Consider the following 26,199-nt stretch of genomic DNA (forward strand, 5'->3'; position numbering starts at 1 on the left):
AGAACTTTGTGTGACTGTATTTATCCAATAACAGGACCTGGGAGATTATCTGGCAGGACACAGAAAGCTATTGAATCTGACACCACCCTCAGGGCCCTGTGTCAGTGTATGGAGGTGTGTCCCAGCTCAGGGAAGCAGCTGTACAGGTGTGATATCATGTGTTACCTGACAGCAGATGCTGGCTCCACACCACTCACTGGATCAATGAAAGCACCGTTCCCTTCCATCAGGTGGCTGCTGCTACATCAGGTAGGATACGCTCTGTGTCCTGTCCTCCTGTCCTGCACCTGGCCAGGTGTATTGCCGATGTGCTGTGTTTCTTACCTTTCCTTATATACCAGCTTTCCATAGCTCCTACGGTATGTGCCTTATATATAGTGACAGTATAGGACTCAATTCTGATCACAGGGCAAATTTGTTCTCAAAATGGACAAAACCATGCTGCACTACAGGTGGGGCAGATGTAACATATGCAGAGATTGGGGGAGTTATTGTTTCTGTGCAGGATAAATACTGGCTGTTTTTTTTTTTTTTTCTTACACTGCTATTTAGATTTCAGTTTGAACACCCCTCACCCAAATCTAACTCTCTCTGCACCTGTTACATCTGCCCCATCAGCAGTGCAGCATGGTTTTCTCTAAGAATTGCTGCCTTGCTAACTGGTCAGAATCAGACCTCTGTGTGTTATATATCATACGATATAGTAACCGTACAGGGGAACCACTTACTGGAACAGGTAACAGCACTTGTAGCTTGTAGGGAAGGATTACGTGCAATGCAATTCTGGGTTATTTTTGGAATAGTAAAAATAATAATATTAATTTCCAGTAAAACTGCTAAAGATCCTTCACTAGGATGTAACCGGACACGGAGTCTTCATTCCGTACAGTATCACAGTCCCCATATAGTGCAGCCAGGGGCAAAACCAGATATTCACAGGCCCCATAGCAAAACCTTGTAAGGGCCCCCTATTGAGCAACTGATGGTAAGAAATGTATGTATAACATATTACTTAGACAGCAAAGATGGCCCCCCTTATTTATTTATTTATAGTTTCTTATATAGCGCAGCAGATTCCGTTGCGCTTTACAATAGTAGACAGTGATAAGACAAACTGGTTAACAACAGACAGACTTGGAGGTAGGAGGGCCCTGCTGCAAGCTTACAATCTATAGGGATATAGGGGGGAAACATAAGGACAGGCACCAGTAATAGCATAGCAGTTACAAATCCAGAAGGGAAGCTATATAATACATAAGTGCCTCGGAGGGTTATGCATGTAGAACTTAAATATGATAGGCTTGCCTGAAGAGGTGAGTTTTCAGGGAACGCTTGAAAGTTTGGAGACTTGTGGAGAGTCTTAATGTGCGTGGAAGGGCATTCCATACGATGGGAGCAGCCCGATGAAAGTCCTGTAATAGTAAATGGGAGCTAGTGATCCGTGCAGAAGAAAGACGCAGATCTTGTGCAGAGCGGAGTGGTCGAGATGGGAGATATTTTGTGATAAGTGCAGAGATATATGCTGGTGCTGTATGGTTAATAGCTTTATAAGCAAGTAGAAGTGTTTTATATTGAATACGGTAATATACAGGCAACCAATGGAGGGACTGGCAGAGCGGATCAGCAGACGATGAGCGTCTTGCAAGGAAGATCAGCCTAGCAGCAGCATTTAGAAAGTATTGCAGTGGTCAGAGTCTGTTCTTGGGAAGACCAGTTAGGAGACTATTGCAATAATCAATGCGGGATATAATGAGTACATGGATAAGAGATTTGGTAGTGTCTTGTGTGAGATAGGGTCGTATTTTGGATATTTTTTTTTTAGGTACTTATGTAGTATCTGGGCGTCCGATTTAGAAATCGGATCGCATCGCATCGCATGCGACCAAATAGTATGCGATGCGATGGTCAAGATTTTTCCATAGGATTCAATGTTAAAATGGTCTGAGTCCATTTTAACATAGAATTCAATGGGAAAAAGGGGTCCTTTTCCTTTCCCCACTATCCAAGTGGGCATGGAGTTGGATATAAACCTGTGGCGAGCGTAGCGAGCCACCGAGCCCGAAGCGTGGCGAGGGGACACAGAATACTTTTTAAGAAATATGCGTCCCCTCGCGGGGCGCGCTTCGCTCGCCACGCTTCGGGCTCGGTGGCTCGCTGCGCTCGCCACGCTATATAAAATCAACTCTATGCCCACTTGGATAGTGGGGAAATGAACAGGACCTTCTTAACATTGAATCCTATGCAAAATCGCATCGAATCGCATCGCATCTGATTGTATGCCTTAAGGTAAGGCATACAATCAGAAAATCGGCAGCCCAGATACTACATAAGTACAGTTTTTTAGATGCATGTAACATGATTTGGAGACAGATTGAATGTGGGGAAGAAAGGACAGTTCAGAGTCGAGGATGACCCCTAAGCAACGAGCTTGTGGGGTAGGGTAGATTATCGAGTTGTCAACAGCGATGGAGATGTCAGGATGGTAACTGTTCTTAGTTGGTGGGAATATAAGTAATTCCGTTTTGGAAATATTGAGTTTGAGTTGGCGACAAGACATCCAAGATGAGATGGCAGAGAGACAATCAGAAACTCGACCCAAAACCACTGGTGACAACTCTGGGGTTGATAGATAGATTTGAGTATCATCAGCATACAAGTGATACTGAAATCCGAAAGAGCTGATTAGTTTGCCAAGAGAGGAGGTATAGATTGAGAAGAGCAGAGGACCTAAGACTGAACCTTGCGGAACTCCGACTGACAGAGGTAATGAAGAGGAAGTAGAGTTAGAGAAGCGAACACTGAAAGAGCGATCAGATAGGTAAGATGTGAACCAGGAAAGGGCAGTATCATTAAGACCTAGGGAGTGTAGTGTTTGTAAGAGAAGAGAGTGATCGACTGTGTCAAATGCAGCAGAAAGATCAAGAAGAATAAGTAGTGAGTAATGGCCTTTAGACTTAGCCGTTACCAGATCATTCACCACTTTAGTCAGTGCTGTCTCAGTGGAGTGTTGAGAGCGAAAACCTGACTGAAGTGGGTCTAATAGGGTGTTAGAGTTAAGAAAGTTTGTGAGGCAAGAGTAGACAAGTCTCTCCAGTAGCTTGGAGAGGCATGGGAGCTGAGATATAGGACGATAGTTAGAGAGAGAGTTAGGGTCAGAATTCTGTTTTTTTTTAGAATAGGAGTTATCACTGCATGTTTGAGCAGAGAAGGAAAAGTACCAGTAGTAAGAGAGAGATTGCAGATTTTAGTTAAGGTTGGAATAATCAAAGCAGATAGATTTTTAATGACTTGCGCAGGTATAGGATCGAGAGGAGAGGTAGTATAGTAAGAGGATAAGAAGAGTGCGGATACTTCCTTTTTATTTGTGGGCTCAAATGAAGAGAAAGTGCCAGAGGGTTCAGGTGGGAAAGAAAGAGGGTTAGAGGTTGTGGAAGAGCATACCATTTCATCTCGGATGTTATCAATCTTGTCCTTAAAGTAGGAGGCAAGTTCTTGTGCACTGATGGTAGCCGGTGGGGGAGGAGGGGGAGGGTACAGAAGAGACTTAAAGGTGTTAAAAAGTCGCTTAGGGTTGGTGGCCTGAGAAGAGATGAGAGATTGGTAGTATGTTTGTTTGGCAGTGTCCAAAGCCTTGCAGTAGGAGTGGTAGCTAGTCTTATATGTAAGGAAATCAGTAATATTACGAGATTTGCGCCATTGGCGTTCTACTTTACGTGACTGATTTCGTAGTTGTCTTGTTGTTTTGGTGTGCCACGGTTGGCATCTAAGCCTACGTGGGGTGTAATGGGTAGCTGGAGCCACGTCATCAAGGGCTGTTTCAAGAGTCTGGTAGAGGTGGGAAACAGCAGAGTCAGGAGAGGTAAATGTAGAAATTAGTGAGAGCTGTTGTTGCAGGGAGGTGGAAAGTTGTGGAAAATTAATTGCATTAGTATTTCTGCGGGTTAGAGTAGGCTTGCATGATTTCAGTGTCAGTGAGCTTGGGGTAATGGAAGAGAGTGAGAGGGTAATGATATTGTGATCAGAGAGAGGGAAGGGAGTGTTAGTAAAATCAGAGACTGAGCACAGCCTGGTGAAAACAAGGTCAAGGCAGTGGCCTTCCTCATGAGTAGAGGAGTCAGACCACTGGGAGAGGCCGAGAGAGGAGGTTAGAGAGAGGAGTTTGGAAGCATGCAAAGATGGTGGACTGTCAATAGCAATATTGAAGTCACCCAGGATGACAGTGGAGATGTCAAAGGATAAGAAATGGGGGAGCCAGGCAGAGAAATCTTCTAGATATTGAGTTTTGGGAAGCCCAGGTGGGCGATAGATAGCAGCAACACGCAGAGAGAAAGGGGAAAAAACCCCAATAGAGTGAACTTCAAATGATGTAAATGTGAGTGAAGGAGCAGATGGTAGAACTGAGTATGTGAAGTCTTGTGACAGTAATATACCAACCCCACCTCCTTTACAGTTACCAGGCCTGGAGGTGTGAGTGAAGTGGAAACCACCATGTGACAGTGCTGCAGGCGAGGCCGTGTCTGATTGTGTGAGCCAGGTTTCTGTAACTGCCAGCAGGTTGAATTTGTGAGAGATAAAGAGGTCATGGATGGATGTTAATTTATTGCAAACAGAGCGTGCATTCAATAGGGCACATTTTAAGTTGTTTGGAGTGTGGTGGGAGGCATGTGATATTTGTGAGGTTAGCAGAATTTCTAGGCATACAACCAGTAAACTCTGAGTGGGACAGGTGGTTTGGGCCTGGGTTTGGTGATATGTCACCAGCTAATAAGATTAGAAAGGAGAGATAAATAAAGGTGGATGTTTGTGTTTTCTTGTATTGTTGGTGGGATGTGGATGTGAAAGTACAAGTAGAGAAGTAAGTAAAGAGCTCATGAGTGTTTAGAAGAGGGGAGTGACTAATAGAAGAGGCAATGTGCACAGAGTGGTGAGTGTCAGGGAGATTACAGGATGAGTGAAGTTAGGTGAAAATTCCATGTAATGAAATGAGAAGTAGCAGTTTGGTGAGCATGATGTAATAATGTATATTGTATTTACCTTGCTTGATGTTGTTCAACTGTTTTTTTAACTGTTCTTTAAAAGTAATATCACTTAGTAGATTTCTAACTTAGAGAACTGCCCAGGCAGAGGACTGCCTAATAAGTGAAGATATATACCAAGTCTGATTAGAAGAGGCTACAGCTGAGGTCACATGACCAGCTAATCAAAGGACATCAATTAGCTTGTTTTAAATAAACACTAGCCAAAAATATATACCCCAATAAATTAGGCCTCACTGACAACAGCTTCAAACAGGTTATGCAAAGGCTAGAAACATCCTTAACAATACAACACTGGTTCTGCAATTGCCATAATTCAGATTAGCAGTTAAAAGTGATGTCAGGAGACAAATGAAAAGTCACATACATGGAATAATTACTGCAAGACCTCAATAGGAGTATATGCAGAGCGCTGGTACTTGTAGTGCGGACAAATGAAAAGTCACATACATGGAATAACTACTGCAAGACCTCAATAGGAGTATATGCAGAGCGCTGGTACTTGTAGTGCGGACAAATGAAAAGTCACATACATGGAATAATTACTGCAAGACCTTAATAGGAGTATATGCAGAGCGCTGGTACTTGTAGTGGAGACAAATGAAAAGTCACATACATGGAATAATTACTGCAAGACCTCAATAGGAGTATATGCAGAGCGCTGGTACTTGTAGTGCGGACAAATGAAAAGTCACATACATGGAATAATTACTGCAAGACCCCAATAGGAGTATATGCAGAGCGCTGGTACTTGTAGTGCGGACAAATGAAAAGTCACATACATGGAATAATTACTGCAAGACCTCAATAGGAGTATATGCAGAGCGCTGGTACTTGTAGTACGGACAAATGAAAAGTCACATACCTGTGAGAAGAGAGAAACAAATAATCAATCCATATTCAGGGATAACAGGATAACTGTTTTTTTAAACTGTTCTTTAAAAGTAATATCACTTTGTATTTTCTCACTTAGTAGATTTCTAACTTAGAGAACTGCCCAGGCAGAGGACTGCCCCCCTTCAGCTCTGGGCCCCATAGTAGCTGCACCCCTTGCACCTATGGTAGTTCCACCCTGGCCTTCAGCTTAGATGGGAAACCTGAAATACAAATACCGCTTGCATAACTATTCATAGATAGCTATATAGATTAGCAGAGGCAATGGAGGTATGTGCCGCCGGGCTCCTGCTTCCAAGGGGGCACCTCTCCTCCCCTGCCAGTTTGAATCACTTAATTGAAAGCCGTTGATAATGGTTATGTGGTCCTCCTAGCAGGACCATAGACGTCACACTTTATTTTAAACATAATATACGTAATATATATTATTACAAGGTGGTGTGTGCAACTGGGACGAACTTACACCACTGCATCACTCCCCTCTCTCCCCCCTCTCTCTCCCCCCTCTCTTTTTCCAGTGGGGCCACCCCTCCACTGCCATCTAGATGTACATTACAGATCGGTCTAGCCCACGAAAACTATGACTGTTTAACCATATTTGAGTGTTTTGGGGTGGAAGCTCTGGGCATGCGACAATGTATTCCTGTGTGCGGGTTACTGTATAGGGTAGTACCGCTGACGCCCCCATCAGGTGGAACCAACACATCCAAACAATGCACTTGGTGCATCTCCATAACACAGGGGGTTTCAGATCTGATCACTGTTCGGCTAAGTTGCAGAAACCTGCGATGAGGTACAGTATACCCCGTCCTGCAGCAGGGACAGGTTAAGGCCTGTGACGGTGCTGGAGAACAAAATTGTGGGGCCCCTTATCAATAAAAGTGATATAAGTGATACACTGTGCCAGCTAGAGCCCCTTACACACACTGTGCCAGCTAGAGCCCCTTACATACACTGTGCCAGCTAGAGCCCCTTACACACACTGTGCCAGCTAGAGCCCCTTAGACACACTGTGCCAGCATTACGTACATCGTAATGCCCATTACATATTATGCCACAAAGCCTAATGCCCATTACATATATATTACCACACAGCATAATGCACATTACATATACCTTGTATATTACCACACAGCATAATGCCCATTACATATAGATTACCCCACAGCGTAATGCCCATTACATATATATTACCACACACTGTAATGCCCATTACATATATATTACCACACAGCATAATGTCCATTATATATATATTACCACACAGCATAATGCCTATTACATATATATTACCACACAGCATAATGCCCATTACATATATATTACCACACAGCGTAATGCCCATTACATATATATTACCACACAGCGTAATGCCCATTACATATATATTACCACACAGCGTAATGCCCATTACATATATATATTACCACACAGCGTAATGCCCATTACATAGAAATTACCCCACAGCGTAATGCCCATTACATATAGATTACCACACAGCGTAATGCCCATTACATAGATATTACCACACAGCTTAATGCCCATTACATATATATTACCACACAGCATAATGCCCATTACATAGATATTACCACACAGCGTAATGCCCATTACATAGATATTACCACACAGCGTAATGCCCATTACATAGATATTACCACACAGCGTAATGCCCATTACATAGATATTACCACACAGCGTAATGCCCATTACATAGATATTACCACACAGCGTAATGCCCATTACATAGATATTACCACACAGCGTAATGCCCATTACATAGATATTACCACACAGCTTAATGCCCATTACATAGATATTACCACACAGCGTAATGCCCATTACATAGATATTACCACACAGCGTAATGCCCATTACATAGATATTACCACACAGCGTAATGCCCATTACATAGATATTGCCACACAGCGTAATGGAGGGTGGTTAACATGCTTGCTGCCAGGGTGGTAACATGCTTGTGGCCAGGGGGAATAACATGCTTGTTGCCAGGGGGGGGGGTAACATGCTTCTTGAGGGGTTCCATGCTCATTGCAAGGGGGTGTCACATGCTCGTTGCCATATTACATATTATGCAACATAACTGCTGCTTACCTACATGTTCGTTGCCAGGGGGTTACACGCTCAATGCAGGGAAATACATGATCATTTCCACAGGGATTACATGCAGATGTGAGTGTGGGTGGGCACGTGGCCTGGCGTGAGTGTGGCTAGGCGCACACTTGGAGACGGGACAGGAAGGTACAGGGGAACTGTACTGTATTCAGGGGTTAAAGTGAGGGGGAACGGGGTGGAACTGAGTTGCACCACCTCTAATGGTGAGGTGGAACATTGTAACCTCCACATTGGCCCTGCACAGTAATTCTCACAGGAAAGCATTCTAGTTTGCAGGGGCATGCCAAAAACCCTAACATTGGCCCTGAGAAAGTAGTTCCCCTACCTCTGCATGACCACTTTAAGCCCTGACTGTATTATTTGCCTGCCGTCACCGGCCGTCTGCACGCCCGTCCAAGTTCATCACAGTGGATGCTGCGGGCAAATGAGCAGGGGGCAGTGGCGTAACTACCTAATTTGCACCCCCCCCCCCCCCCCTCGGCCTTACTCATGCGTACTACGACCCGTACGCTAGCACAGTCTATTGATAATTGCCTGGCCTGCGAATTAGTAGTCGTGCGATAAGGTCTAAATAACCCCCCCTTCTTTTTTTTTTTATTGAAGAAAATCTGTGATATTATTATTACACAACTTTTCAAGAATACAAATACAGAGAGAGAAAAAATAAAACATGACATAAGCCTTTTGTCATTTTTTACGTTGACACTCACCGCAATTGGATAGGGGAGGTTGGCAGTGGAGGATGAGCCCCAATGGAGTAAACTATGTTACGCAGATTGTGAAAAGAGTAGGTATCACATCTATGAAGTCAATAGTCACCTATGCAGGAACCACTCAGTGGTTTCAAAGACCGAAAATATTTGGGCTTGCGTGGCTTGGGGTAGCGAATCAATGTAGGCACCCCATTTTTTTGTAAAATCTGTATACACCAGATTTGGCCGAAATCCTAGCCGATTTTCCGTTGATGCACATTATTTGAAGCGTTTTCATCTGTACTTCAGATGTGATGATGTCAACGCGTTTCGTTCCCGTAGTCAGCTGGGAACTTTTTCAACACTCGTCTTGAAAAAGTTCCCAGCTGACTACGGGAACGAAACGCGTTGACGTCATCATCACATCTGAATCGGAGATCCATTAACCAAACCCCCAGCTTGACTCATAGTTGAAGCGCAGCCCGTTTCACGCTGCCGGCATTCAGCCGCTCCACGCTAACCGGGACCACCGCAGCACAGGCTCACCTTCGGATCACCGCTGACTCTGTTTCTAACCCCCAGCTGAAGTGCAGCTTCCCTCCTCGCTGCCGACAATCGGCTGTCCACATCAACCGTTCTCCACGCTACAGAGGAAACCTTGGCTCACCACAGAGCGAAAAGCCATTATAGCTTATAATACTGGGATCCCAATTCATGAATAATTTTTAGTATTGTTTTTATGTAATGTAACAAATGTGTGTCTATGTATTATTTATATATATTTTTTCAATATAAAATTTGCAAAAGTAACAGTGTGTCCAGCATCCATTTTTTAAACAGCCAAACCAGTGTGTTCTTATTATTAATTATTAAATCAGCAGCGCAATTCACTTCAACTCCCCCAATTTTTTCTTTTCTAATGTGAGTCTAGAAGGGCTCACAGAAGTGCATGCTGCAGCTGTAAAACTCCATTATTTATTCATTTAGTTCATTGGAACCTAATCAAAACTACTGAGCGCCAGGAGGTGTGTCTCGGAGGGGTCCATCCTAGCTCCACTCCGGTCCACACTCACCCTCTGTTTCAATTTATTCCAGAAGCGTCTGATTTTCCCACATTCCCAAAAGCAGTGATAAAAGGAGGCCTTGGAGATATGACATTTGGGTCATTCCCCTGTGACTGTTGGGACAAAATGAGACAGACATGTTGGGGAGATGTAAACCTTTTGGATGGTTTTAAAAAGCACTTCCTGCAGGTAGGACAAATTAAGGATTTTCATTGTTAAAGCAAAATTGGTACTAAGAGTGGTGGGGGGTGTCATAGAGCGGATGTCAGAGGACCATTGGAAGTGAATTATGTGCCAGTGAGGTTGGGAGTTTCGTTCAGTGAGCAAATAATAGAGGGGTCCAGTTCTATATGGTGAAGTTTTGAAATTAGTAATAATTCTCTGCAATGGATCCATCATGAGCCACTCGGACAGTGGGGGTCTGTTAGGTTGGAGGGTCGTTAAATAATTTCGGGTCTGGAGATACATAAAGAAATGGCTGGGTGGCAACTGGTATTCCTGACGAAGCTGTGAGAACGATTTCATCTGACCACCGGGATCAAAGACCTGCGAGGTTTCAGTGAGGCCTTTATCTTTCCAAGTACGAAACCATGTGTTAGTGAGAGAGGGGGGGGGGGGGGGGGGGGATTGCCCCAAATGGGGACACGAAGAGTCAGTAGTGGGTTCCAAAGTAGTTTGCGGTTTGCGTAGTGCCAGTTGTAGTACACGTCACGATAAAGGATGTTGGTCTTGATATCAGTTGGGATGGCCTGAGGAGGGGAGGTGAAGGAGAGTAAGGATGGAAAAGGTCAGCCAGTCAGAAATACATCAGAATAGTGTAGCCAAAATGTAAACTAAAAAAGTAGGAACCCTAATTCCGCCAAATTGTCTGGGTTTCATGAGTTTAGATAAGGCTAGCCTGGGTTTAGTGTTTTTTTTATTTTTATTTTTTTCATAGGAATTTATGTATTGACTAGGTGATTCATCGCGCCCTACGGGCGCTCTTCACACCGTCGTAAGGGGCTGCACCCCCTTAATTTGTGAACGTTTGTATTGTGAGAAATATGGTTAGAATTGTATGTAAGATGCCTGTATTGCAACTTGAGTTATAGGTGAAATGTATTACATAGAGAGCATATGATTTGGAAGGGGGGTGTGTATTGTTTTGTTTAATTAATAAGCGGTTACAGAGAAAGATGTACATTGATAGTGTGGATGGTACAGTGACATTTGTGGGTGGGGGGGCTGTGTGTGCATGTTGTTTAGGTGTGTGTGTGTGTGCAATAGTATAGTAGGGTGTTTTTGAGTCAGCGGCTCCCCACTGGCGGAGGTCACGACACAGGAAAACAGGAGGCTGGGTAGTGATAGGGGTGTGTGGGAATAAGGGGGACTAAAGAGGAGGGTGGGAGATACTGTGCAGCTTCTGCCAGTGGGTGAGGGTCCAGCGTGGCAGTACAGGAGGGTGGCCCTGAGTCAGTGTCTCCTCCTACTGGGTGGGAGTTAGGGTGCATGAGAGCAGGAGGCTGGGCTATGAGGCATGATAGGGGCATGTGGGCAAAACAGCGTCAGCGACTCCCCAGTGATGGAAGTTACGGTTCATGAGAGCAGGAAGCTGGGTAGTGATAGGGGTGTGTGAGTATACGGGGGACTAAAGAGGGGCTTAGGGGTGCCGTGAATTGCGGGAGGGGCACGGGGGGTGCCGTGAATCAAGGGAGGGATGGGGCGCAGGTGCCTGCAAATCGCGGGAGTGGGCGGGTGTCCGCAAAGCGCGGGAGGGGGCGTGAATTGCGGGAGGGGGGGTTGCGAATTGCGGGAGGGGGGTGCTCGGGGGGGACGTGAATCGTGGGAGGGGGCGTGAATCGCGGGAGGGGGGGTGCGCGGGGGGTCCGCGATTTGCGGGAGGGGGGGCACGGGGCGCGATGAATCAACCTTGTTGGTTATATATTCTTGTAGAAGGATGGTAGAATGTTGCTGTCATTCAGAATGCATTTACATGAACAGTAATAGTAGCAGTAAAAGATCTGACAAAGAATTGGTTGATGATGTCTAGGTTGACGTGCACATAGTTGTCACTGGAAAAAAATTGCCACAAGAAAAATTCAACACAGAAAGGTCAACACGTGTAAATGTTGACATAAGTGTGGCACTTCATTGGTGACCATGTCGACACATGAGAATGAATATGAAAACATTCTTAAAATGAAAAATAAATCTTCAAAAACTCATGTCAACCTTTTTCATCGTCGACCATAGCCGTGTCAGTGTTTTGCATGTGCCATTTGATCCTGGGGTTGCTGTGAATCACGGCGGCTGGGGGGGGGGGTGGGGGGTGTCCACGGGAGGGGGGTGGCGGGGGGGTTGTGTGCCATGAATTGGGGGAGGGGGGGTCGCAGGGGTGGGTGCTGCGAATTGCGGGAGGGGTGGGCGCGGGGGTTGCAGCGAATCGCGGGAGGGGGGGACACGGGGCCGGGGGGTTTGCCGCGGATCACGGGAGGGGGGGATCAGGGGGGGTGCCGCGAATCACGGGAGGGTCGCGGGGGATGGGCGCGGGGGGTTGCAGCGAATCGCAGAAGGGGGGGACGCGGGGGGGGGTGGGTGCCCCGAATCGCCGGAGGGGGGGGTCGTGGGGGCTGGGGTTGCCGCAAATCGTGGGGGGGGGTGCCGCGAATTGCGGTAGGGGGGGGTTCGCGGGGGAGCGTGCAAATCGTGGGAGGGGCCCCGCGAATCACGGGAGGGGGGGCGGCGGGGGGCGCTCACCTGGTGTGTCTGGTGAGTAGCTGTGTCTTTGCTGGGTAACATGGGGAGGCAGAGGGTGTCTGGCACTCAGAGGCGTAGCGAGGGTGGCGCCGGTGGAGCACGAGCTCCGGGCGCAGAGAGTTAATATGGCGCCGGAGCCGTGCACCGCAAAGGCACCTGTGCCGCTCGACCACCCTCTGTGTGCCACCCGTCCGCCGGCCTCTGTTTGCCGCCCGTCAGCCCAGCGGCAGAACTTCTGGCGGTGCAGCGCAGCTGGAGCCGTGCACTGCAAAGGCACCTGTGCCACTCGCCCACCCTCTGTCTGCTGCCCATCCACCCACCCTCTGTGTGCCACCCGTCCGCCAAGGGGCAGAACTTCTGGTGGTGCAGTGCACCGAGAAGTTAATGGGGCCCGCTGCTGTTTTTTTAATGTTTAAGTGCGGCGGCTGCTGGCCGTCATCAGCGAGAGACAGTAATCCCGGCCACTCACTCTCAGATGCTTACCGCCAACAGCTCATTTGCCTGGCTCCAATCCATTCAGCAGGAGCTGGGGACTGTGCACCGCGGCGCAGGAGGAGACCTGCCGGCGCAGTGTTGACTGTGAAGGCTGCCGTGGAGCTGGCACCATGGAGCATGAGAATGGCAGAAGGAGACCGGGTGGCTTCTTGTTTAATGTGCAGGCTGCAGCAGAGCCATCGCCAGAGAGAAGGAGCTGGGGAGCATGTGCAGGAGCAGAAGACCCGGGGCTGTCATTGCTGGTGACTGTGTTCAACATCTTCACAACACTGCTCTCCCTTCTTCCTCCTCACCCCCTTTGCTCTGCTGCCCCACTTACCTCTCCCCCCTTCCTTCCCTCTCCCTTTCCATCTCCTTCCCCTCTTTCCTTCTTTCTCCCTTATCCCCTTCCCTTTCCCTCCCCCCTTCCATCTCCCTCCCTTACCCCCTTCCATCTCCCTCCCTTACCTCCTTCCCTTTCCCTCCCCTCTCTTTCAAATCCTCTATTCCCCGTTTTCTCCCCGACATCCCCTCTATCTCTCTACACCTGCGGATTCCGGAATCAATGACATGACTTGTGCCTGCATCTCCAGGCAACGATCATGGAATCCCACGGGAATCGATCATGGAATCCCACGGGAATCAAGCATGTAATCCCACAGGCAACAAGCAGGTTATCCCCCCAGGGAAATGAGCATGTAATCCCCCAGTCAATGAGCATGTTGCTACCCCTGGCAATGAGCATGTAATTGCGTGGCATGGAGCATGTAACCGCCTGGCAAGGAGCATTTAAACCCTGGCATTGAGCATGTAAGTCCTAGCAACGAGCATGTAGGTAAGCGCACATATGTGGCATAATGTTTAATGAGCAATACTGTGTGTGGTATTAGGTGTAATGGGTATTTCAGTGTGGCGTAATGTGCAATGGGCCTTACATGTATGGCATAATGTGCAATGGGCATGTGCAGCAAAAAATGTACTAGGCACTACAGTGTGTGGCATAATGTATAATGGCCAATTTAAAGTAAACAAAATATGCTATGTTATTTTGGTGTGTGTTGGGGGAGCCCAAAGCATATTGTTGCACCTGGGCCCACAACTCGCATGCTCCACCTCTGCGTCCACCCATTCTCCCACCCTTCCTCTGTGTGCCGCCCACGCTGGCCATTTCTCTGTGTGCCGCCCACCCGCCCTTCTTCTGTGTGCCAACACTCCCGTCCCGGTACTGTACACAGAGCGCAGCGCATGGGGAGGCAGGAGCGGTAGTGCTGCGACGGTGAGTAGCAAGGACCCCTGTGCGGCTGCCCTGTGCTTCCTTATCTATATATAACCGTATGTATTACTGTATATTATATTCTGTATATACTGTAACAGTATATCGCACAACAGTATATCTCACATTGCTGCCCTGCTACAAATTGGGGGGGGGGGGGGGTGAGGGAAAAAAGGTGGCAGTCTGCTTACAAATTGGGGGGGGGGGAGCAAAACATGCCCTTGCTCCGGGCATCGTGACACGTAGCTACACCGCTGCTGGCACTGTGCATACCTCCCAACATGACCCATGCCAGGAGGGACACAATGCTCTGCCGCTGGACTTCTTCCTAATGTATGATTACCTCCGTCTGTGTTGAACAGGTTAATTGATAGGAAAGGTGCTTCAACACAGGTGATGGCAATCATACATTAAAAGGAAAGTGCAGGAGCAGAGCAATGTGTCCCTCCTATGACTGTGGGCTCACTGGGCTGGTTCTCTGTCATGTGAGTCAGAGGCTCCACCCAGCGTTAGAGGGTCAGACACACTTTGAGTGACAGATGTAGCCAAATATATAAGAGATTTATGAATTTTAGTTATGTCAGTGTTGGACAACTTGAGAGGAAGCTTCTGCATAATATAAAATAAGGAGATCGGTAATAGTTGCCAATCTTCCATCATGGAGGATATCTTAGTGTGCGCGGGATTGTAATTGATAGAATAGAGTGTGGAAAGATCACGGATGTGGACTCCAAAGGTATTTAATATGTGATTTGGCTATGGTGAAGGGAAGGGTGGATAGAAAGGCAGAGGTGTGTGTGTCTAAGTTATGGCAATGGAGAAGTTCGGATTTATCAAGATTAATGATATCCAGATCGGGATCGGAAGGCGTCAATAAGTCTCAGTATTTCAGGGATCGAGGAGTAAGGGTCAGAAATGAAGAGGAGTATGTTATCGGCGAAAAGGGACAATTTAATTTCAATAGGGACAATGTATACCAGAGAATAGGTTACAGGGCTACAGCAAGGGGTTTTAGAGCGATGGCAAAAAGTAGCGGGAGGAGACCATTGCATGCTATTCTGGTGTAAGGTTGTGATAGATTCTACGAATGATGTGGAGAAAGCCCTAGGAGAGTCGCGTACAGGTGATCACAATCAACAAGGTCGAAGGCCTTCTCAGCATCAAGGTACAAGCATCGGATTGGTATGGGGGGGTGGGGGGGTGGAGGACTCAGGGCTTTGCGGACGTTGAGTTCAGAGTGTCGCCCCCAAATAAAACTGGTTTGGTCGGGGTGGATGATAGATGGAAGAAGAAGTTTAAGTCTGTCGGCTATAATTTTGGTGAAAACTTTATCATCAAGTTTGAGCAAGTAAATGGGTCGATAGGAGGCGGGAATGGCCAGGTCTCTGCACGGTAGAGGCAGAACTTTTAGAGTTGCTGAATTAAAATGTGGAGGGGGGTACTCAGAGGTTTGGATGCAGTTAAAGAATGAGGTAAGGATGGGGGATACTTTGGGGAGGAGGATTTTCTAAAAATCTATGCTAAAGTCATCTGGCCCAGGGGCTTTGACGTTCTTTAGTTGTTCAATAGTCTTCTCGAATTTATCTTGCATAACTGGGTCTAAGAAAGTACTTACTGACGTTACAGACAGTTGAGGAAGAGTCTGTGAGCTCCAAAATGAGGGTGGGAGAGGTTGGGGGGGGGGGGGGTAGGTGTGTGTGGGGGGGCTGTGTAGAGTTTAGTATAGAAATTACAAAGAAGCTCGGCAATTTCTCCATCGCTCGTGGTGAGGCTACCATGTGAATTTTTTAGGGGTTGGACTATCATGGGTGCGCGAGAGCCATTAAATAAATTAGAGAGAATCTTTCCTGTCTTATTGCCAAACCTGTGGAACAGATAGTTAGCGGAGAAGAGGTGTTTGTCACCCAGTGTTTGCAAATAGTCTTCATAAGACTATTTAGCGGAAGTAGTAGGTCGGGATTTATATTTCTGATAGGCTGACGTCAATGTTGTCTGTATCGCTAAGTAAGAGGAAGTATATTTTTTGGGTACTTATGTATTATCTGGGCTGCCGATTTTTTGATTGTATGCCTTAACTTAAGGCATATCGCATCGCAACGCATAGGACCATATCGCATGCGATGCGATCGATGACCCGATTTTTCCATAGGACTCAATGTTAAAATGGACTGAGTCCATTTTAACATTGAATTCAATGGGAAAAAGGGGTCCTTTTCATACCCCTACTATCCAAGTGGGCATTGAGTTGGATATAAACCCGTGGCGAGCGTAGCGAGCCACCGAGCCCGAAGCGTGGCGAGGGGACGGTATTCTGTGTCCCCTCGTGGGGCTCGCTACGCTCGCCACGCTTCGGGCTCGGTGGCTCGCTACGCTCGCCACAGGTTTATATCCAACTCCATACCCACTTGGATAGTAGGGGTATGAAAAGGACCCCTTTTCCCATTGAATTCCATGTTAAAATGGACTCAGTCCATTTTAACATTGAATCCTATGGAAAAATCGGGTCCATCGCATGCGATATGGTCGGATGCGATGCGATGGACCCGATTTCAAAATCGGCAGCCCAGTTAGTACATAAGTACCATTTTTTGTTTAAGTTAGCAACATAAGAAATAATTTTACCTCGAATTACAGCTTTAGCTGCCATCCAAAATAGAGTAGGGTCGTTTTCCAGGTGTGTGAGATTGTCCGAGTCCCAGATGGATTGTAAGCGGGATTAGAATTTGTGGGATATGGCAAGATATGATGAAAAATTTCCACACACGGGATGCTGGTGACATGGGAGGAAGGCCAATAGACACAAGACCAGAGCTTTGTTCTGATGGGGTCTATGTCTGTGCTGCTAACCAACGGGAGTATGGAGAATATAGTCAATCCTGGAGAAGGTGGCATGGGCTGCAGAAAGGCAGGTAAACTCCCTCTCCATAGGGCAGGCATTCCCAACCACGGTCCTCAAGGCACACCAATAGTGCAGGTTTTGTAGATGTCCAGGCTTGAGCACAGGTGACTTAAATAGTATCACTAAAACCTGCACTGTTAGTGTGCCTTGAGGACCGTGGTTGGGAATGCCTGCCGTAAGGTAAAGTGCTGGCCAGACATCTACATTTTGCAAGCTTTCTGAGAAGGCTGGGATGCCATATTTGGGAAGTTTAGGGGTGGTTGTGGAGTTCATGGACCAGTACATAATGAGAGAGGAAACCAGGTTAAAGTCCACACAGATAATCAAGGGAGTGGGTAGTTTTAGGGATGGTTGAGCTTGGAGTTTTGGTAGAAAAGGTTTAGAGAACACTCTCTAAACCTTTTCTACCAAAACATTCAACAGGTTCAATTTAATGTGCTTCGTAGGACATATATAACTCCGGTAGGCTTACTGAAAATGGCAGGAGCAGCTTCTGATAGGTGTCCGAAGTGCGAGGAGTCGGGGGCTGCCTTTTGGCTTTTGATATGGTCATGTAATTTAGTAGGTCAATTTTGGGATAAGATTCGACAGGTCTTGGTAGATATAGGGACACCACGGGATATCCTCACGGCTAAAAAAATGGTTTTAGGGATTTGGCAAGAAGAACACTCGTCTAGAGAGCAGCTCTCTCTTCTAATAAACCTCATGGCCTCGGCCAAAATGATAATTGCACGGCATTGGATGGCCAAAATGGGCCCGGTATTTATAGAATGGATTAATTTAGTAAATACAATATATGAGCACGAGAAATACTATTACGCCTCGAAGGGGGAGCTTACTAAATTTCACGTTATTTGGCACCAGTGGCACCAATGGCACCAATCTAAATGGTATAAATTTACAGGAGTATAAGTTATTATTCTTAGAAGTAATTACTAATTCGGAGGGGGGGGGGAGGAAAAAAAAAGGGGGGGTTGTATATATATTTTCACTGTCACGGACATCGATCTTCAGTTAAAAAGGAAGATTTGTTTGCTATACATTTTCCAGATATTTACACAGTAGAGTTTATGTTGATGACATGTGTGGTGTATTATCTATTCAATATACTTCTTGTACCTTTTGAAAATTATCCCAGGTTAAAGTGATGCTACCCAGACAACAGAGAAACTATATCCCCCTCCTGACGGGTGAATCATAATCCATATCCCCCCTCTCTAATGCACTATTCCCACGGTAAGTGGGTATACATTTCATCTATCTAGCAAAAGCACTTTACATCTCCCATGAAAAAGGATTGTTGGGGAGACGGACAATCCCAGTTAAATGCCAAAGGAAACAAAACAAACAAAAAAAATATATACAATAAAAATCAAAAGAGGACAACATCCTTTCTCCTTCCAAAACTCCATCGGATTTCCCGGTCACCCGGTTAGTCTTCCCCCCCCCCCCCCCCCTAGTTCTCCGCCCCCCAGGACCCCTTAGGTTCAAGGATTCAGAATCATAAGTCATGGAATGCAATGTGTATTGTTTGTAGTATATGTATGTGATGTATGTAATGTCGGGTTTTAATAATTTTTTGTTTTGTATCATGAAAAATTTAAATAAAGACTCAATAAAAAAAAAAGAAAAAGAAAAGGTTTAGAGAACGCATTTGGGGCATAAACATTGCAGAGAGTAAATGGTTTGGATTGTATGGTGAGGGAGATGAGAAGGAACCGTCCTTCAGGGCCAGAGACTTTAAAGGGGGAAATTTACTAAAGGAAATTTGTAAAAAAAAGGTGTATTTGTATCCAGAAATATACTTATTTTTGACATTTACTATCCCGAAAATACGGCAATTCGTATTCGTATTGATAGCACATCAATACGAATACGATTTGCCGTATTTTCGGGATAGTAAATGTCAAAAATAAGTGTATTTCTGGATACAAATACACCTATTTTTTTTACAAATTTCCTTTAGTAAATTTCCCCCTTTGTATAGAATACCAAGTTTAAGAAGAAAGGACAACTCCCCGGGCTTTTGAGTTATATTGGCTGGAACCAATGACTTTACAGCCCAGAATGTTAAGTTTAATTATTTTCAGAGGGGATAAAGTGGGATTCCTGCAGGAAGGCTAGCTTTACACCTTTTTTGTTCAGGTGTATCAAAACCTTACGTCTCTTGGCGGGTGAATTGAAACCGCCGATGTTCCATGAACCTATTTTCAAGTCGTATAGGAGAACAATTTCAGTAATCGAGGACATTTCACAATCTGCGACAATAAGAAGTATGCAATAGGAAAGGGGAGGGGAGGGAAAAAGAGGGAAGGAAGACACAGCAACACAACTCAGGAAGGGAGGAAGGAAGGAACACAACTCAGGAAGGAAGGAAGACACAACAACACAACTGGAGGCTGGAGAAGCCTTTAGAAGGTGTTTGCTGGCAGGGTCTGGCGGAGCGCCGGTGCAAGCAGCCTCATGCCATGAACCCGGAATTGCAACGCCTGTAAACTTATTTGGATGTCCAGAGACATTATACAAATCTATAAAATGAGTAAACTGCTCATTTGCTCTTATCAAAATAATGAACAGGTCATCAGTATATTAGCATAAAACTTGATCTATTTCAAAATATTATTGGGGTAATAGTACACGTTTCGCCTGAAACATATATGCGTTGGGGTACGATGGGGCCACATTGGACCCCATCGCAGACCCAGTCAAATGCAGAAAGTATCGGCCATTAATGAAAAAGTAATTTTATGTGTCCGCTGACACACCGGCTTATCACTCTGACGGGGGACTCCTGAGCGCTGACACACCAGCTTATCACTGCGACGGCGGACTCCTGAGTGGTGACACCAGCTTATCGTACATCACCAACGCTGATAGGTAAGCGAGTCCAGGCGTTTGGCTGGAAGAACTATTGATGTTTATCAGAGTTATTTACTCTTTACTGAGAATAAATTAATAATAATAAAATGATTAAAAGGGTGTCATTCTCTACCATTATACTGATTTTATAATGATTAATGTATAGTTTCAGCCTTACGGGGAAATTTAGTTTGATGTGAAGGTGGCGAAGCAATTGCAGCCGGATTCGCCCCTTTGGCCTGACCAGTCATTTGCCGGATTCCCCTAAATGTTCTCACTAACTATGGTGCTAATGTCTGGGGGTGATGCTGATTCGGATGCAGCCGCACCCACATAGGCCCCTGGAAAGTTCAGTAGGGAGGTGTACATGCAAATGTGGAATATGCAGCAATTGAATACGTACACACATGGGAAAAAGTGAAGATGATGATATCTTATCCTGTCAGCTCAATCTTTAGCAAAACGCATGACCCTGTCGACCTAATGACCCTGTTGACCTAGACTCATGTCGACCTTCCTGCATGTCGACCTAATGACCGTCTAACAACTTGCTGGTGACCCAATGACCGTATCCCGTAAGATGAGTGCCTTGTTTGGGCCTTATGGTCCTAATTCAGGTCTGTTCAGAAGGGGCAGACTTTGGCCCTGTTCCGATGGGGGGGGGGGGTCTGCGCAGGCGTGTATTTGCGAAATACGCGCCCTCTGTGCTAAAGCCTTTGGCGGCTATTACAGTTGCCGAGGCGTTCCCACGGGCAGGGGAGGGAGGAGGTCACATGACACCAGCTCCCGCCCCCTCTTCGGCAGACTCCGACGGAAATAAAAGTTTGTTTAGACTGACTGAAGAGGGGGGGGGGGGGGCTCGGCCAGCGTTAAGCTGCTTGCTAAGTATTGAAAGACAGCAGCTTAGCGAACGGCCCTGAATCACCCCTATGTACCAAGGGCATCTGGATGACAGGATGTTAGCGTATAGATATACCATCAATAGTATATCTAGACCCAGGGCCGCCACTAGAAATATTGAGGCCTGGGACTGACCTACAGGTACAGCACAGCGCCGTACTCCCGGCCGCACTCCCCCCCCGTGCGCCCGCCCCCACCTGCCAGCACCCTGCCTCCCCCTACCCCGTCCCCATTACTTACCATCATGTCGCGGCAACGTCCGCCGGCTCCTTCAGTTTCCCCGGTCAGGTCCGGAGCGCACAGTGCAGCCTGCAGAGCGCCGAGCTCCTCTGTGTCCTAGGCTCGGTGCTCTGCAGGCTGCACTGTGTATTGTGCATGCCTGGCCGCCGGCGCCGGGTGAGGGAGGCTGGGTGTGGGGCTGTGGGCAGCTGTACCCAGGGCACCTCCCCTGTCGGCGGCCCTGTCTAGACTAAACCAAAAGTTTGACACGCACAAGGCTGACAATGACAAAAGGTTGACGTGACAATGGTTGACACGTGAAATGTCAACATGCATTTTTTCATGTTCACACACCTTATTGTTCCCAATCGGAGTCCACATGGATGAAAACAAGATTAAAAAAAAAGATCGACTTTTTTCGTGTGTCAGACTTTTGCTGAAAACTTTATTATACCGAGCCTTTACATTTATTATACCGAGCCTTTACATTTATTATACCGAGCCTTTACATTTATTATACCGAGCCTTGACATAATTGTAGTACAATTATTGGTGTCTTGTGACGATAGTACATAGGTCATTGCTTCGGAGTTTCCTCATCGCTCCAATCTCTAATCACCAACCTACGGTTGATCCTTAATGAGATAAGGATAGTGGGTGTGGGAAGCTGCGCTGGCACGTTACAGGTACATTTAATTAAGATCTTCCTGTGAGATAATGAACCCCCGGTGAGCCGGGTTAATTGGTGATCATTGGCCTGAAACACCGGAAATATTTGCCCTATATACGCTGAATTATTGCTCTAGTGTAACCCTTGTTATGCTTAATACATTAGTATTTTATTCTGATGGTATCCAGCGGCGCAGTGCCGCCATTTTTTTTTTTTTTTGGTGTGATATTTAATTCTTACAAACAGTTCCTGAAACTGGAATAAATCAATGCCAACATTTCAGTGAATAGAAGACTTATCCAGCTGCTATAAATCTTGTACGGTATCAACCTGGAACTTTAGCTGAATTGCGGAACCTTCTTCCACAGATAAACCGGAAATATACAATAGTACTATATATAATATTCCGCCACGCATTCGGGTTTACCGCATTTATGCGAAACGGTAAAACAATTCTGCCCATCTTCCACAAACCAGGCAGCTGCAATACGATGGGTCCTCAATTCAATTTTTTTTTTCAACCATCGGTTCCCAATATAATTAACATGAGTTTGAAAAATGCATTTGATTGTACAGATGGACCCTTCTTATGTTGTCTTTCTTATCTCTTTCAGATACATGGAAACCATCTGATCTAAGAGATGCAATCCTTTAAGGGCTTGCCCGCTACATCAACAATGATCGCCAAGTCCAGGGCAATCTCTGTAGCCTCATTTAGTTTTCTGTTCTTATTTCTCATCCTGTATATAAAGTTCACCTACCTGGTCAAGGAAGAGCCTCCGTTACAGCTCTTGCCAAGAGTGGTGACATGTCCGGATACCGTTCCCGCGGTAAGAAATGTCTCTCGCACATCCAAAGCTGGTGGTAGAATCTTCTTCATAGAAACTTCAGACAACACTAGTCCAACCTTCCAAACTATGTGCGCGGTGGAATCTGCAGTGCGGACCAATCCCCAGGCACAGATTACCATACTGATGAAGGGCCTAACTGGCCAAAAACGACCGCTGCCCAAAAACTTTGGCATTTCCTTTCTCAGCTGCTTCTCTAATGTAGAATTTTTGCCCCTGGACTTCGAGAAACTTTTTTCCAACACACCGCTAAGTGCTTGGTACTCTGCGGTGGAAAACAATTGGGAATTAGTGGACTACGCAACGCTTTCCGATGCCAGCCGCTTGGCCGTCCTTTGGAAGTTGGGTGGCATCTACTTGGACACAGATTTTGTCATCCTTAAGAATTTGGAGAACATTACGAACGCGATGTCCGTCCAATCTTTGTATACAATCAACGGGGCTTTCCTCACCTTCCGTCCTCAGCACAAGTTCATCGAACTCTGTATGGAGGACTTTGTCGCCAGGTACAGTTACTGGTTCTATGGCCACCAGGGGCCCCAACTCCTGACGCGAGTGTTTAAGAGGTGGTGTTCCATCCACAGGCTGAGGGACAAGACGAGGTGCAGAGGGGTGAGTGTGCTGCCCAAAGAGTCCTTCTATCCTGTGGAATGGCAGGACTGGAAAAAGTATTTTCAGGCTATCGACCCGGAGGAGTTGAAGACGCTACTGCGGAACAGTTACGGCGTGCATCTCTGGAACAAGAAAAGTAAAGGCAGGCGGTTGAACGTGGGATCATTTCTGGAGCAGCTTCAGTCACAGTACTGCCCTACAACCAACACTTTAATGAAGCTGTATCTCTGAGAAGATATAAAAACAAAGTCATGTCAACAATATCCCCCATCATAGAACGGTGACATCAAATCTGACAATACTTTCGTGAACACATGTGGGTGTGCTGTCATCCATACTTGGGTTCCTTGAGTTGGCCAGCAGAACTAGGATGGCTACAGATGATAGGATCAAACCCGCTGTATCACCCTCGCTATTTAATAGCAGGATGGGCATTAATGACCACATTGTATGTTGTTTATTATGAATAGACTACTGCTATAACCCAGGGCTTATTGAGAACTAAAAAAGTGGCCCTGGAAATTTTTGTGGAAGTGGCCCAACGTGAGCAGCACCGTGAAGCGATGGCAGCATCACCGTACGGCAGAGTTTTTGTATTTGAATAACAGAATCAATAGAAACAGGGCAGTGTTATGAGGGCAGTGGGCTGTCTGAAAAGCAGGACCACATATTGGCACACGAAACAAGCCTTGGAGGTACATCAGCCCACCAGGAAAGTTCCCTGTTGACCGTATGGCCAATCCACCTCTTGCCATAACACATGTTGCATTGTATCTGACATAGAGCCATTCACCAATCAGAGTGCCGATAGCCATTCACTGTCTGGCTGCAGGCTGGGATGCAGGTAAAGAATGCTGCACAATGATTGGTGGATAGCTCCAGACATCCACCAATCAGCATGCTGCTGATGGCCATTCACTGTCTGGTTGTCGGATGGGAGGCAGGTAGAGAATGCTGCACTCTGATTGGTGGATAGCTCCAGCCATTAACCAATCAGCATGCAGATGTCCATTCCCTGGCTGCAGACTGGGAGACAGGAACAGCATGCTCTGGTTCTGTGTAATCCCCAATCAGTGCATCCAGGGAGCACCTTTCTCTGCCAGCGTCCCGGTCGGCTGCCCTGTGCATGGAGCGACTGGCCACGGCGGAGCAGCAAAGTTCTAGCGATGCAAACATTCCAGCGCCACCATGCGCCACTATGCGCCACTCAATAGCGTATAATTCCCATTACATGGAACTTGTGGGCTTGTAATTAAATGTATGCCACTGAACAGCGCAGTAACAAGCAACCAATAACGGGTGATCATAGGCAGTGGCGTAACTAAGCCTCCGCAGCCCCCGCCATGGCGGGGAGGTGCAGAGTAACTATGGGCGCCTGGGGGGCTGCGGTGCTATAGTTACCCGCTGCGCTGCTGCCCGGCCGCATCTGCGGTCACTGTCCCGTCACTCGCTCCCGGCGCCGGCTCCTGCTGATAATGAAAAGTGACACTTAAAAAATGGCTGCCCCCGTATTGCAGACAGTTTTGGCAGCCATTTTCTAAGAGTCACTTTTCATTATCAGCAGGAGCCGGCGCCGGGAGCGAGTGACGGGACAGTGACGCAGATGCGGCCGGGCAGCAGCGCAGCGGTGACTGAGGGAGACTGGACGGGACAGTGACCGTCAGGTAAGAGTATGGGGGGGGGGGGGGGGGGCGCCGAAAAAATTTGGAGGGGGGGGCGCAAATTATATAGTTACGCCACTGATCATAGGCGCTGTATCCCCACTGTGTGGAACCAGTCGTTAGTTGGATATTTAACCCTTAAGCTGGGCGTCACGCTATTTCCAATTCTTCCATCTGGTCGTCCTAAATAAGACGCCGTTAACTGACCTGTAATCAGCGCCCTATAGGCACGTCAAGGTTCCTTTAAATCCTCTCTGGTACAGCATACAGATGTAATGCAACGAGACCACAGTTCCACAGCGGGCAACCGCTGAATTAAACACTCACCAAAGATCATATTCCTTGAAAGGTATCTTTCACCGGGTCACTCCCCAATTTATGGCGCTGGTAATCATCCACTCCGATTAGCCGTAGAAAATGCTTTATTTTCCAAACAAAGTCCAATACTCCATAAAACAGGTTAAAAATTCCATAAAATATATAGACAGGGAAGACACCTGGTACTTGCGAGTTGTTCAGGTGACCTTCCTATCCGGATGGAAGGGTCCCCCAAAGATCTGAAGATGACTCGCAGCACAAAAACCAACAAGATTCCAGGCGTCACCTCCTCTCACCAATGCGTTTCAGGCTGTGAACAGCCCTTTTTCAAGGTGTGGAGCATGGGTCCTCAAACTGTGGCCCTCCAGATGTTGTGAAACTACAAATCCCAGCATGCCTTGCCACAGTTTTAACACTTCCTTATAGCAAAACTGTGGCAATGCATGCTGGGATTTGTAGTTTCACAACATCTGGAGGGCCGCAGTTTGAGGACCCATGGTGGAGGCTCAATGTGGCTGACCGGTTTTTATACCAGTTACTTAAAAGGTCTTGCATAAAACTTGGAACGATCGTACCTCCCGAATCCTGACATCACTTTATAAAAACCCCAGCAACATACCATACATCTCATTGTAATGAAATTCATACATTAATCCGTGACATTACAAAAACATTATTATAACATATACTGAACAGCGTGGCAGCGACGGACAGATACTGCTACCAGTAGGAGGATGGGGTGAGCATTTTGCAGGAGCGGTTTATCATCTGCAGTACTGATGGTATTTCCCAGCAATGAGAGCAGGGTGCACCCCTGCACTGGCGCCATCTAGTGGTACTATGACTAGATCTGGCGCAGCAGTGTGTGCTGTACTGTGGTGAGAACTGTATTTATGGCAAACAGTATAATC

At 46.6% G+C, this 26,199-nt stretch overlaps 1 protein-coding gene across 1 annotated transcript; it reads left to right on the forward strand.

Moving 5' to 3' along the window:
- The first annotated feature begins 75 nt into the window (after positions 1-75).
- A4GALT (alpha 1,4-galactosyltransferase (P1PK blood group)) lies at positions 76-25,655 on the forward strand. The gene is made up of 3 exons (XM_083181049.1): positions 76-249; positions 22,464-24,618; positions 25,059-25,655. Exon 2 carries the CDS (start codon positions 22,491-22,493, stop codon positions 23,538-23,540), a length of 1,050 nt encoding a protein of 349 aa, XP_083037175.1. The 5' UTR covers positions 76-249; positions 22,464-22,490; the 3' UTR covers positions 23,541-24,618; positions 25,059-25,655.
- The last annotated feature ends 544 nt before the right edge of the window (positions 25,656-26,199 follow it).

Source organism: Crinia signifera, chromosome 4 (assembly GCF_055691185.1).
Source record: "Crinia signifera chromosome 4, ASM5569118v1, whole genome shotgun sequence".
NCBI lineage: Eukaryota > Metazoa > Chordata > Amphibia > Anura > Myobatrachidae > Crinia > Crinia signifera.